A 13972-nucleotide genomic window follows, 5' to 3' on the forward strand; every position below is an offset into this window, starting at 1 on the left:
ACACGTTTCCCACACATCACAGAATCACTTTTTTGTTGCTATTTCCTTTGTAATCCTTTCTTTTTGTCACATAGCATTATAGCCCTTTCAAGAAGCACCTTCTGACAACGTGGCCCCAAACTAGAAATGATCACAGTACGTTCCCTTTGTACATGACGTGCAGCGCTCATGGGACTCAATATTAAATGATCACAACATATATGCACTACACGACAATTACACGACAGCAAATTTTTATCAGAAAATAAAATTAAGAAATTGGAACTTCAATTTAAAAAACTATCAGTGGGTGTCTATTACTGATGTCTACAGCAATATCTACAAAAACATTGTTGGGTCCTTTTTTCATTTTGATTGCAAATTCTACACGTTAAAATAAGCATTAAGTCATGACTGTAAAACAAAACCAAAATCTGAGGATTTTTTAAATATTTTTCCAAAAATCTATACAAAGCTGTATCATTTTTCTTTTTGCATCACTTTGTGAAAAGTTTGTGGGAAAAATGCCTTTGCAGTCTCCACCACATTACACACAGCTGTATGAATGCTTCTAGTGGAAAATTTGATTATTTTAATTTTATAACTTTTTTTGAAATTTTTGGAAAAATTTCTTCTCAAGCCAAAGTCAAAAGTGCAACAATAAATAAATGCAAATTTACAGAAATTGAAGTGAAAATAAAGAAATCAACTTACATATCCGTTTCGTCCCAGATGATACAAGTGTGGTTGGTTGTTCCCTGGAGAAATGGATGAAATTTTTTTTTAAAAAAATTCTATGAATTTTATTGCAATGTGAGAAATGATAGGACATTTATCTCCCAGCCCGAGCCTGGAGCCCGACTGTTTCGGCATGAGAAGTCGCGGACTGTGTTGGGACGGGAACTTTGTATTCTGTGCAAACAGCAAATTACAGTTCCATTACTTTCCCACTTATCGCATATTGCTCGCCTAGGGCAAGGTGATAATCCGCACGCACTTGATACTCTTAATGACACGCATTGATTTTACTATGACAGTGACAGCCTGTGAAAGCTCTGACCTTGGAGTTTGTGAAACTGCAGACATTTGGGGAATGAATTTGCCTCCCGTCATCTGCTGCTTCTCTTACATTTCTCTAAATACTGCCTTGCAACCGCAAACTTCTCATAGAGCGTGACATCATCGGTCAGCAATGATGTCACTGGAAGCTCACAGGAATCACAATTCATGCTCTTCCTGGAGATCTCTGGAAGCGAGTGGCAACAATTCAGATTGTGGGCAATTGGAGTGCAGGTCATGCCCAATTTGGTGCCCCTAGCTTTTACCTGTCCATGGGCAGTTGTGGCCACCACCAACTATCTCATCCACCTTTTACTTTAGGTATGGAGCCATTATTTGGTCACTGTATTATCTGAGCCCTACAGCATATGGTGCCGTCTTTGTATTGTACTATATAGCGTTCCTATTTGGACAATGGCAATGTTATTTTACTAATATGGCATAGGGTATGGTGTCTGGACTTAGGCTTGGGAGTGGGGGGTGCTACCAGCAGATACTGCTCCATCCAACCTAAGGCCAGTCCTGGACATCAACGTAGAGGGACCATGCAAAGGTTAGGGTTAGTCTGACCTGTGACAATCCACCATAAGACTATTTATGGTGGACAGACACCTACTGTATTAAAATCACCAGGCTTGAAAGCAGATGTGCCATATGGGACTATGTTGGAAATGGTGGCTACTCGTTTTGAGACTTGACACATAGTAACGTCTGGTGGACATGAGATCATCGTAGCCATTGCAAAGCACATATTGGAAAAATAGGTTTACCCAATGAGATGACAATGGGGAGGATCTGATTAAACTCAGCTTGTCCGATATGATGTCTACCATTGTATAACCGACCAGGTCCAATCCTAAGAAAGTTCTACCTGACCTCCTTCTTCAGAACATTTACCATGACGGTCACTTAAACAACCAGGATAAAAGTCCATTCACATTGTCTTTAGAGACGTCTACAATAGTCATTACAGGAAGTTTCATGGTTCATGTCAGAATCCTCTAAGAAGCTCTTCAAGAACAACCAAGGGAATAGACTCTACTTACATTGTAGAGATGAGAGAACTCAATGTCCAGGGGGACAGAGACGGCACGTGGAGGAGGCTTCACCGTCACCGAGACGATCTTAGAGTTCAGGATGGTTGTGTTTCTGAAAGAGAGAACCAGATTATTGTAAATTTTCACTTAATATTTTATTATTTTATGCATTTATGTATCGCTGACATATCCTGCAGCGCTTTACAGACATTAGCATCAGGCTGTCCCCAGGAGCTCACAATCTAAGTCCACTATCAGTATGTGTGGGAGGAAACAGGAGAACCTGGAGGAAACCCACGCAAACACAGGGAGAACATACAGACGCCATGCAGATGTCGTCCTTGGTCAGATTCAAACCTAGGACTCCAGCGCTGCAAGTCACCAGTGCTAACCACTGAGCCATAACTAACCACTGCTAACTACTGAGCGACCACTAACCACTGCTAACCGATAAGCCACCACTAACCACTGCTAACCGCTGAGCCACCACTAACCACTGCTAACCACTGAGCCACCACTAACCACTGCTAACTACTGAGCGACCACTAACCACTGCTAACCGATAAGCCACCACTAACCACTGCTAACCGCTGAGCCACCACTAACCACTGCTAACGCTGAGCCACCACTTACCACTGCTAACCACTGAGCCACCACTAACCACTGCTAACCGCTGAGCCACCACTAACCACTGCTAACCGCTGAGCCACCAGTAACCACTGCTAACCACTGAGCCACCACTAACCACTGCTAACCGCTGAGCCACCACTAACCACTGAGCCACCACTAACCACTTCTAACCACTGAGCCACCACTAACCACTGCTAACCGCTGAGCCACCACTAACCACTGCTAACTGCTGAGCCACCACTAACCACTGAGCCACCACTAACCACTGCTAACCACTGAGCCACCACTAACCATTGCTAACCACTGAGCCACCACTAACCACTGCTAACCACTGAGCCACCCTGCTTAATAATAAGATGTACAAGGCCATGACCATCGAGGGAGAATCTGAGAATTTCAGAAATAAAAGAAAATATAATACAATTGGAGCTGGAGACACGTATCAGTCTTTTCTTGAGACAGATTTATTATCACACAGTAAGGACTTTCAGAATATTGACTTGTTAACCCTCTCAGAGCCCTGACTTACTATATCAAGACACTGACTTAGAATGGGTTCACATCAGCATTATGTATTCCGTTATAACAAAAAGTTTCAAACACATATTTTGTGACTTTTTACTGACACTCTTCTGGAGCAGGGAGATGATGAATCCCCCCAATTGACTTGTTGAGTGACACAGCAATGACTTATTATCACAGAGCACTGACTTATTATCACAGAGCACTGACTTGTTATCCCACAGCACTGGCTTACTATCACAGAGCACTGACCTAGTATCACAGAGCACTGACTTATTATCCCAGAGCACTGACTTATTATCTCAGAGTACTGACTTATTATCCCAGAGCAATGAATTATTATCCCACGTCCCTGACTTATTATCAGAGAGCTTACTTACTTAACACTCCAAAGCACTGACTTATTATCCCAGAGCAATGATTTATTATCCCACAGCACTCACTTATTATTCCAGAGCACTGACTTATTATCCCAGAGCACTGACTTATTATTCCAGAGCACTGACTTATTATCTCAGAGCACTGACTTATTATCCCAGAGCACTGACTTATTATCCCAGAGCATTGACTTATTATCCCAGAGCACTGACTTATTATCTCAGAGCACTGACTTATTATCCCAGAACACTGACTTATTATCCCAGAGCTCTGACTTATTATCCCAGAGCTCTGACTTATTATCACAGAACACTGACTTATTATCTCAGAACACTGACTTATTATCCCAGAGCACTGACTTATTATCACAGAACACTGACTTATTATCTCAGAGCACTGACTTATTATCTCAGAGCACTGACTTATTATCCCAGAACACTGACTTATTATCCCAGAGCACTGACTTATTATCTCAGAGCACTGACTTATTATCCCAGAGCACTGACTTATTATCCAGGAGCACTGACTTATTATCCCAGAACACTGACTTATTATCTCAGAGCACTGACTTATTATCCCAGAGCACTGACTTATTATCTCAGAACACTGACTTATTATCCCAGAGCACTGACTTATTATCCCAGAGCACTGACTTATTATCCCAGAGCACTGACTTATCATCTCAGAGCACTGACTTATTATCTCAGAGCACTGACTTATTATCCCGGAGCACTGACTTATTATCCAGGAGCACTGACTTATTATCCCAGAACACTGACTTATTATCTCAGAGCACTGACTTATTATCTCAGAGCACTGACTTATTATCTCAGAGCAGTGACTTATTATCTCAGAGCACTGACTTATTATCTCAGAACACTGACTTATTATCCCAGAGCACTAACTTATTATCCCAGAGCACTGACTTATTATCCCAGAGCACTGACTTATTATCTCAGAGCACTGACTTATTATCCCAGAGCACTGACTTATTATCCAGGAGCACTGACTTATTATCCAGGAGCACTGACTTATTATCCCAGAGCACTGACTTATTATCCAAGAGCACTGACTTATTATCTCAGAGCACTGACTTATTATCTCAGAGCACTGACTTATTATCCCAGAGCACTGACTTATTATCCAGGAGCACTGACTTATTATCCCAGAGCACTGACTTATTATCCAGGAGCACTGACTTATTATCTCAGAGCACTGACTTATTATCCCAGAGCACTGACTTATTATCCCAGAGCACTGACTTATTATCTCAGAGCACTGACTTATTATCCAGGAGCACTGACTTATTATCCAGGAGCACTGACTTATTATCCAGGAGCACTGACTTATTATCCCAGAACACTGACTTATTATCTCAGAGCACTGACTTATTATCTCAGAGCACTGACTTATTATCTCAGAGCACTGACTTATTATCCCAGAGCACTGACTTATTATCCAGGAGCACTGACTTATTATCCCAGAGCACTGACTTATTATCCAGGAGCACTGACTTATTATCTCAGAGCACTGACTTATTATCCCAGAGCACTGACTTATTATCCAGGAGCACTGACTTATTATCCCACAGCACTGGCTTATTATCTCAGAGCACTGACTTATTATCACAGAGCACTGACTTATTATCCCAAAGCACTGACTTATTATCCCAGAGCACTGACTTATTATCTCAGAGCACTGACTTATTATCTCAGAGCACTGACTTATTATCTCAGAGCACTGACTTATTATCCCAGAGCACTGACTTATTATCTCAGAGCACTGACTTATTATCCCAGAGCACTGACTTATTATCTCAGAGCACTGACTTATTATCCCAGAGCACTGACTTATTATCCCAGAGCACTGACTTATTATCTCAGAGCACTGACTTATTATCCAGGAGCACTGACTTATTATCCCAGAGCACTGACTTATTATCCCAGAGCACTGACTTATTATCCCAGAACACTGACTTATTATCCCAGAGCACTGACTTATTATCCCAGAGCACTGACTTATTATCCCAGAGCACTAGTTACTTCAGAATATTGACTTTCATATCAGAACACTGACACTACTGATTCCATGCCTTATAGTCCTGACAGGATTCTGTGACATTGTCTCAGTTGTTTCTCAATTGCTCATTATTTTATGCAAATGAACATTGACTCTACAGCCTTGCTCAATATCAGTGGGACCATTGAAGTACCATCATTGAATGGAGACCACCTTCACCCCCCTCCAAACCTCTGGAGAACCCCAATAACATAGATATTGGGGGTGGGGAGACTGGAGTGATACAACTACTTGACTTTATAAAGAAATTATAACATTTGACTTCACCGGGCTGGTAATTAAGCAAATAATGACTTTTTGCCACTATACATCTGCAGTCACTTTACCCAGAGTACAAGCTGCCCCGTAGATTCAAAATTTACAGAATAATCAGATAAAGGGCCTTGTCGATGACTGTAATTTTTAGCTGAAATATAATCCCTGCAATTTCGCCTTCAGTGGCTGAATATGTAATGGGAAGAAATTTCTCATGTTGAGATTATTCAATTATTATCCTATGGGATTTTTCTTTATATATTATAAGAGCGCCCAGGAAATGTAATGTCATCTCTATTTTCGGGCGTCTGAAATTAGCCAGACATGATATAATGGGAGCACAGGTGGCGTCGTACTGGTTAATGCCGCTCCTGTATAAGTGCTATATACTGTAGGGAGCTCGCATGGGGGGAGAGCCCCTTTAATTTGCTGACTTGAGTGATCCAGCAGGTTCAGCGTAATGTAACTGACTGCGAGGAATAATTAATGGTGGCATGCTGCTCCGTGTGTGCTACATGCCTCAATGGACGGGGAAGAAGACCAGCCAATCCATGCTGCTCTGGGTAAAGTCAACTGAGGCCAACGCAGGATGGTCTGACGGACACCAGCCCGGGCTTTAATGAAACGCGGGCAGCCTGGCAGCACCTGGGCGTAGGAACGTGCAGCGAGCTGCTGCCGGAGCCATGAAACTGGAGGCAAACTGGCCTCACTTGACTTCTTTTCACTTAATCAAACATCATCCACTGGTTCGTAATATCAGCCAGATGGTTTCACAGAGAGCCGCGATTCCAACAAGCCTTTGGGCCTGAGCGGCATTAAAGTGATACAATGTGCAGACTGGAGTCAATGTTTCGACAGAAGGTTACAAATCGTATTATTCTTTGTTACTTTAAATATTGTAACAAAGATGAAATGGGGAAGGAGGCATGATAGGTATGAGGAGCGTGAGGCAGGGTCCAGGGAGAAGATCGGGGGACTTAATTAGGTAAAATAAATGTAGATACAGCAGAGCTTCTAAGGCTGCATTGACCCTGAGGTTAGATAACGGAGTCTTCTCCACAGGCCTGGCTCAAAGGGGTTGTCCAAGATTAGAACAACATAGCGACTTCCAAAACTAAGCTCCACATCTGTCTGCAGGTCGTGTGCGGTGCTGTCCTTCAGCTGAGCTGTAATACCAGGTACCAGCTGTGGACAGGGGTGGGGATGCTTCTGGACGAAAGCCCTTTAACAAAAGTCGTTCATGGGTGCTTTTAGTTTTTGGGATTCCCCTTCTTTTTTTTATTGGGTGGATGTATAGGAGGATTTGGGTATGAGCAAGCAAGCAGATGGGTGCAGACGGAGAAGTGAAAATGTAGCAGATGCCACGTGCAGCAGAAGTCAATAGGGTACTGATCCGTTTTCTATTGTGTCAGAGAAAACGGATCCGTCCCCATTGACTTACATTGTGTATCAGGACGGATCCGTTTGGCTCAGTTTCGTCAGACGGACACCAAAACGCTGCAAGCAGTGTTTTGGTGTCAGTCTCCAAAGCGCCCTGAACGGATCTCACAAACGGAAAGCCAAAACGCCAGTGTGGAAGAAGCCTAAGAGGCTTGTGGGTAGATCAGAGGATGATAATGGAGGCGATTCAGTAACTACAAGTTCTCCCTTATCTACTGGAGAGAAAAACTGTGGGGGCTTTATTACTGGGACCAGAGACGTCTGTAGGGGACTAGAAGAGACAGAGGAGTCTGGAGGAGACAAAGGAGTCTGGAGGAGACAGAGGAGTCTGGAGAGGTTAGAGAGGTCTAGAAAGGTCAGAGGGGTCTGGAGAGGACAAAGAAGTCTGGAGAAGTCAAAAAGGTCAGAGGGGTCTGGAAGGGACAGAGAGGCCTATAGAAGAGAGAAGAGTCTTGAAGGGACCATGCAGTCTGGAGAGCATAGAGGAGTCTGGAGAAAACAGAGGATTCAGAAAGGGACATGGAAATCTAAGGAGACATAGAAGTCTGAAAAGGACAGAGATGTCTGGAGAGGACAGAGGAGTCTAGAGGGGACAGAGGAGTCTGGAGATGTCAGAGAGGTCAGAGGGGTCTGGAAGAGACAGAGAGGTCTATAGGAGAGAGAAGAGTCTGGAAGGGACAATGCAGTCTGGACAGCATAGAGTCTGGAGAGAGAGTCTGGAGAAAACAGAGGATTCAGAAAGGGACATAAAAATCTAAGGAGACAGAGATGTCTGGAGAGGACAGAGATGTCTGGAGAGGACAGAGGGGACTGGAGAGGACAGAATAGTCTGGAGGGGACAAAGAAGACTGGAGGGAACAGAGTCTGTAGAGGACAGAGGAGTCTAGAGGGGACAGAGGAGTCTGGAGGGGACAGAGTCTGTAGAGGACAGAGGAGTCTGGAGGGAACTGAGGTGTCTGTAGGTGACAGAAGTCTGGAGGGATCAGAGAAGACTAGAAGAGACAGAGGAGTCTGGAGAGTCTGGAGGGGACCGAGAAGTCTTAAGGGGATAGAAAAGTTTAGAAGGGACATAGAAATCTAAGGGGACAGAGAGGTCTGAAGAAGACAGAGGAGTATTGAGAAGAAAGAGACACCTGGAGAGCACAGAAGGGTCTGGAAGTGGCTTATTCCCATCTCTCTATTGAGAACTCAAGTGGCTCATGTGGCCAAGTACAGAAAATCGTTGACAGTTCTTGTTTCTAAGGCATCTGGGGAGGATTCTTGACCCTCATGACTAACATTCTTCACCCCCACTCAATGGGTCCAATGGACCCTACTAGTTCTGCGCCGATCCTAATGGAGTCTATACTGGTGATTTTCCTGCTTACACTGGACCCTCTTGTGCCTTTTTTTCCGTCAATAATCTACTCGTTTCAGTCGGCAGTAAAATAATTAAATTCTAATTAAAAATGACTGTGGTTCAGCCCCTGAAATCTCTTGGTATCCGACCGCCACGTAGTGCGCATGAAAACCTATTATATCAGACAACGGTTTTATTTGCTCACTGGAAATGCTTTCGACGAGTCTAACAACCCGTTTCAATCTTGCTTTGCTAATTGGACTTTGCATGGAGGAGGGGAGGAACGTCTATGTATTTAATATGAACGCCTTGGAAGAAAATGGAGCGGCAGTGAACGAAGATGTAGTAATAGTAATTAGTGCAGAACAGATTCAGGAGGGCGCCTCCGGATGCTTCACGTCCTGCCTCACTGCCCACCTATTTGCCCTCCACACTGCTCACAGCCATACGTGCCCTCCATAAGCCTTCCATACTGTGATAATCTGAGAACCTCCACTCTTCAGTAGCTCTGGATAAGACAAGGGGGGGGGGGGGGGTCTTGTTGGCCCCTATGGCTATCCGGAACATAATGGTCAATTGCTGCAGATCTGCAGAGAAAACGGTGCCATTTTCCCTTGGAATTAACCATTTCCGAGACCTAGCTGCAGAGCGAGAGCCGTAGCCTAAAGCCAGAGAAGAGACCGGCGATGAGATAATGTTTCACGGAGATACAAAGTAAACATAAGGGTGGTCATCTTATTTCAAGGTCCATTTGGCTCAAACGGAGATGAAAACACAATATATGCCTTGACTTCTAAATGGAAAACATGTCACGAGCGCATCCAGCGGTGCGGGGATCAAATGGAAACGGATAGAGAGAAAAAGCCATGACCTACAGGAGGAGCAGTCACAAAAAACGACTGTGGTGGATTATTCTTATTTATTTTTCTATGTATTTATTTATTTTTGCTTTTTCAGAACCTGCACAAAAAAAGATGCAAATTGATGAATCATGTGCATTAGATACATTGTTGCAGTTTATTTATTTATTTTTTGAATAGGAGGAAGTACTTGGATAAATTCATACAACGCAGCAATGCGCGAGGTTTTAACTAATTTCTTTAACAGGCTGCATGGTTTTAAATCTGCACAACAACAACTTCCGCTGCAAATTTTGCAACATGGCATTATCAAAAACAGTAGGAAGTAGAACTCAAAACTCATCCAGGTCTTGTCTCCTAATCTGACCCAAGAAAAAAGGAGGGGTGATGGTTAGTAAATAAGCATTAGGTCCTTCTGTCATGGGAGGGGTGGTGACAAGAAAAGGGGTCCTAGCACAGAAAACGAGGTTCAGAATGGTCTGCATTACCGTTGCAGGTTGAGAAAGCCGCCCAGGTTCCTGTAGAGCACAGTCCCGATAACAAACATGGAAGAGTCATCCGTATCTAAGCGTAAAAGCAAAAAAGAGAAATAGCATTAATGGCGTCAAAAGCAAACGGCTGGAACAATCTCAGAAGGCCCCGGCCGCCAGATCATCCATGGACTAACAAGCTTTTACTTGGATGAAATACATTTTTTTTGGGGGGGGGGGGGCATGAATAATTCATTGGAAAAGGTTAAAACACAGAGCACATTTTGAGAATGCAATCTGCGAGAAGCGCCTGGAAGCGGTGTGACACGAGCTGGGGACATCTCCACTGTTGTATGTTTTGGATACGGTTGAACTCACAGAGCAATGGGAAACTGATTAGAAGGTCATTGCCCACCTGGGCGCCTATGGCACATAGTCTATCTGAGAGACTACTGAAGAGAGACCCCCCCCCCCCCACCGCAGAGAGAGATACACCTAAAGGGGGCGCTATATCACTGCCTAATGTGTAAGAGGCCGAACAATGGCATTCAAATATGTACAGTACACATATACTGGATAATATTGAGACACAAAGGTCAAAATACATAACAATGCGGTAATATAAAAGTTATCATTACCGCTTATAATAAGTAGTATTATAGTAGTTATATTTTTGTACATAGGAGCAGTATTACAGTAGTTATATTCTTGTACATAGGAGCAGTATTATAGTAGTTATATTCTTGTACATAGGAGCAGTATTATAGTAGTTATATTCTTGTACATAGGAGCAGTATTATAGTAGTTATATTCTTGTACATAGGAGCAGTATTATAGTAGTTATATTCTTGTACATAGGAGCAGTATTATAGTAGTTATATTCTTGTACACAGGAGGCAGTATTATAGTAGTTATATTCTAGTACATAGGGGCAGTATTATAGTAGATATATTCTAGTACATAGGAGGCAGTATTATAGTAGTTATATTCCTGTACATAGGAGCAGTATTATAGTAGTTATATTCTTGTACATAGGAGCAGTATTATAGTAGTTATATTCTTGTACATAGGAGCAGTATTATAGTAGTTATATTCCTGTACATAGGAGCAGTATTATAGTAGTTATATTCTTGTACATAGGAGCAGTATTATAGTAGTTATATTCCTGTACATAGGAGCAGTATTATAGTAGTTATATTCTTGTACACAGGAGGCAGTATTATAGTAGTTATATTCTAGTACATAGGGGCAGTATTATAGTAGATATATTCTAGTACATAGGAGGCAGTATTATAGTAGTTATATTCCTGTACATAGGAGCAGTATTATAGTAGTTATATTCTTGTACATAGGAGCAGTATTATAGTAGTTATATTCTTGTACATAGGAGCAGTATTATAGTAGTTATATTCCTGTACATAGGAGCAGTATTATAGTAGTTATATTCTTGTACATAGGAGCAGTATTATAGTAGTTATATTCCTGTACATAGGAGCAGTATTATAGTAGTTATATTTTTGTACATAGGAGCAGTATTATAGTAGTTATATTCTTGTACATAGGAGCAGTATTATAGTAGTTATATTCTTGTACATAGGAGCAGTATTATAGTAGATATATTCATGTACATAGGAGCAGTATTATAGTGGTTATATTCTTATACATAGGGGGCAGTATTATAGTAGTTATATTCTTGTACATAGGAGCAGTATTATAGTAGTTATATTCTTGTACATAGGAGCAGTATTATAGTAGTTATATTCTTGTACATAGGAGCAGTATTATAGTAGTTATATTCTTGTACCTAGAAGCAGTATTATAGTAGATATATTCATGTACATAGGAGGCAGTATTATAGTAGTTATATTCTTGTACATAGGAGGCAGTATTATAGTAGTTATATTCTTGTACATAGGAGCAGTATTATAGTAGTTATATTCTTGTACATAGGAGCAGTATTATAGTAGTTATATTCTTGTACATAGGAGCAGTATTATAGTAGTTATATTCTTGTACATAGGAGGCAGTATTATAGTAGTTATATTCTTGTACCTAGGAGCAGTATTATAGTAGATATATTCATGTACATAGGAGGCAGTATTATAGTAGTTATATTATTGTACATAGGAGCAGTATTATAGTAGTTATATTCCTGTACATAGGAGCAGTATTATAGTAGTTATATTCTTGTACATAGGAGGCAGTATTATAGTAGTTATATTCTTGTACATAGGAGCAATATTATAGTAGTTATATTCTTGTACATAGGAGCAGTATTATAGTAGTTATATTCTTGTACATAGGAGGCAGTATTATAGTAGTTATATTCTTGTACATAGGAGCAATATTATAGTAGTTATATTCTTGTACATAGGAGCAGTATTATAGTAGTTATATTCTTGTACATAGGAGCAGTTTTATAGTAGTTATATTCTTGTACCTAGGAGCAGTATTATAGTAGTTATATTCTTGTACATAGGAGGCAGTATTATAGTAGTTATATTCTTGTACATAGGAGCAGTATTATAGTAGTTATATTCTTGTACATAGGAGCAGTATTATAGTAGTTATATTCTTGTACATAGGAGCAGTATTATAGTAGTTATATTCTTGTACATAGGAGCAATATTATAGTAGTTATATTCTTGTACATAGGAGCAGTATTATAGTAGTTATATTCTTGTACATAGGAGCAGTATCATAGTAGTTATATACTTGTACATAGGAGCAGTATTATAGTAGTTATATTCTTGTACATAGGAGCAGTATTATAGCAGTTATATTCTTGTACATAGGAGCAGTATTATAGTAGTTATATTCTTGTACATAGGAGCAGTATTATAGTAGATATATTCATGTACATAGGAGCAGTATTATAGTAGTTATATTCTTATACATAGGAGCAGTATTATAGTAGTTATATTCTTGTACCTAGGAGCAGTATTATAGTAGTTATATTCTTGTACATAGAAGCAGTATTATAGTAGTTATATTCTTGTACATATGAGCAGTATTATAGTAGTTATATTCTTGTACATAGGAGCAGTATTATAGTAGTTATATTCTTGTACATAGGAGGCAGTATTATAGTAGTTATATTCTTGTACATAGAAGCAGTATTATAGTAGTTATATTCTTGTACATAGGAGCAGTATTATAGTAGTTATATTCTTGTACATAGGAGCAGTATTATAGTAGTTATATTCCTGTACATAGGAGCAGTATTATAGTAGTTATATTCTTGTACATAGGAGCAGTATTATAGTAGTTATATTCTTGTACATAGGAGGCAGTATTATAGTAGTTATATTCTTGTACATAGGAGGCAGTATTATAGTAGTTATATTCTTGTACATAGGAGCAATATTATAGTAGTTATATTCTTGTACATAGGAGCAGTTTTATAGTAGTTATATTCTTGTACATAGGAGCAGTATTATAGTAGTTATATTCTTATACATAGGAGCAGTATTATAGTAGTTATATTCTTGTACCTAGGAGCAGTATTATAGTAGATATATTCATGTACATAGGAGGCAGTATTATAGTAGTTATATTCTTGTGCATAGGAGCAGTATTATAGCAGTTATATTCTTGTACATAGGAGGCAGTATTATAGTAGTTATATTCTTGTACATAGAAGCAGTATTATAGTAGTTATATTCTTGTACATAGGAGGCAGTATTATAGTAGTTATATTCTTGTACATAGGAGGCAGTATTATAGTAGTTATATTCTTGTACATAGGAGCAGTATTATAGTAGTTATATTCCTGTACATAGGAGCAGTATTATAGTAGTTATATTCTTGTACATAGGAGGCAGTATTATAGTAGTTATATTCTTGTACATAGGAGCAGTATTATAGTAGTTATATTCTTGTACATAGGAGCAGTATTATAGTAGTTATATTCCTGTACATAGG

At 40.2% G+C, this 13972-nt stretch overlaps 1 protein-coding gene across 1 annotated transcript in view; it reads right to left on the reverse strand.

The window, feature by feature from the left end:
- The window catches only part of ADGRB1 (adhesion G protein-coupled receptor B1), a 587254-nt gene that overhangs the window by 203718 nt on the left and 369564 nt on the right, over window positions 1–13972 (reverse strand). The window contains 3 exon segments of the mRNA XM_040432704.1: window positions 694–737; window positions 2085–2187; window positions 10067–10142. Of these exon segments, the coding sequence (XP_040288638.1) occupies window positions 694–737; window positions 2085–2187; window positions 10067–10142 (223 nt within the window).

The sequence above is a fragment of the Bufo bufo genome, chromosome 5 (genome assembly GCF_905171765.1).
Source record: "Bufo bufo chromosome 5, aBufBuf1.1, whole genome shotgun sequence".
NCBI lineage: Eukaryota > Metazoa > Chordata > Amphibia > Anura > Bufonidae > Bufo > Bufo bufo.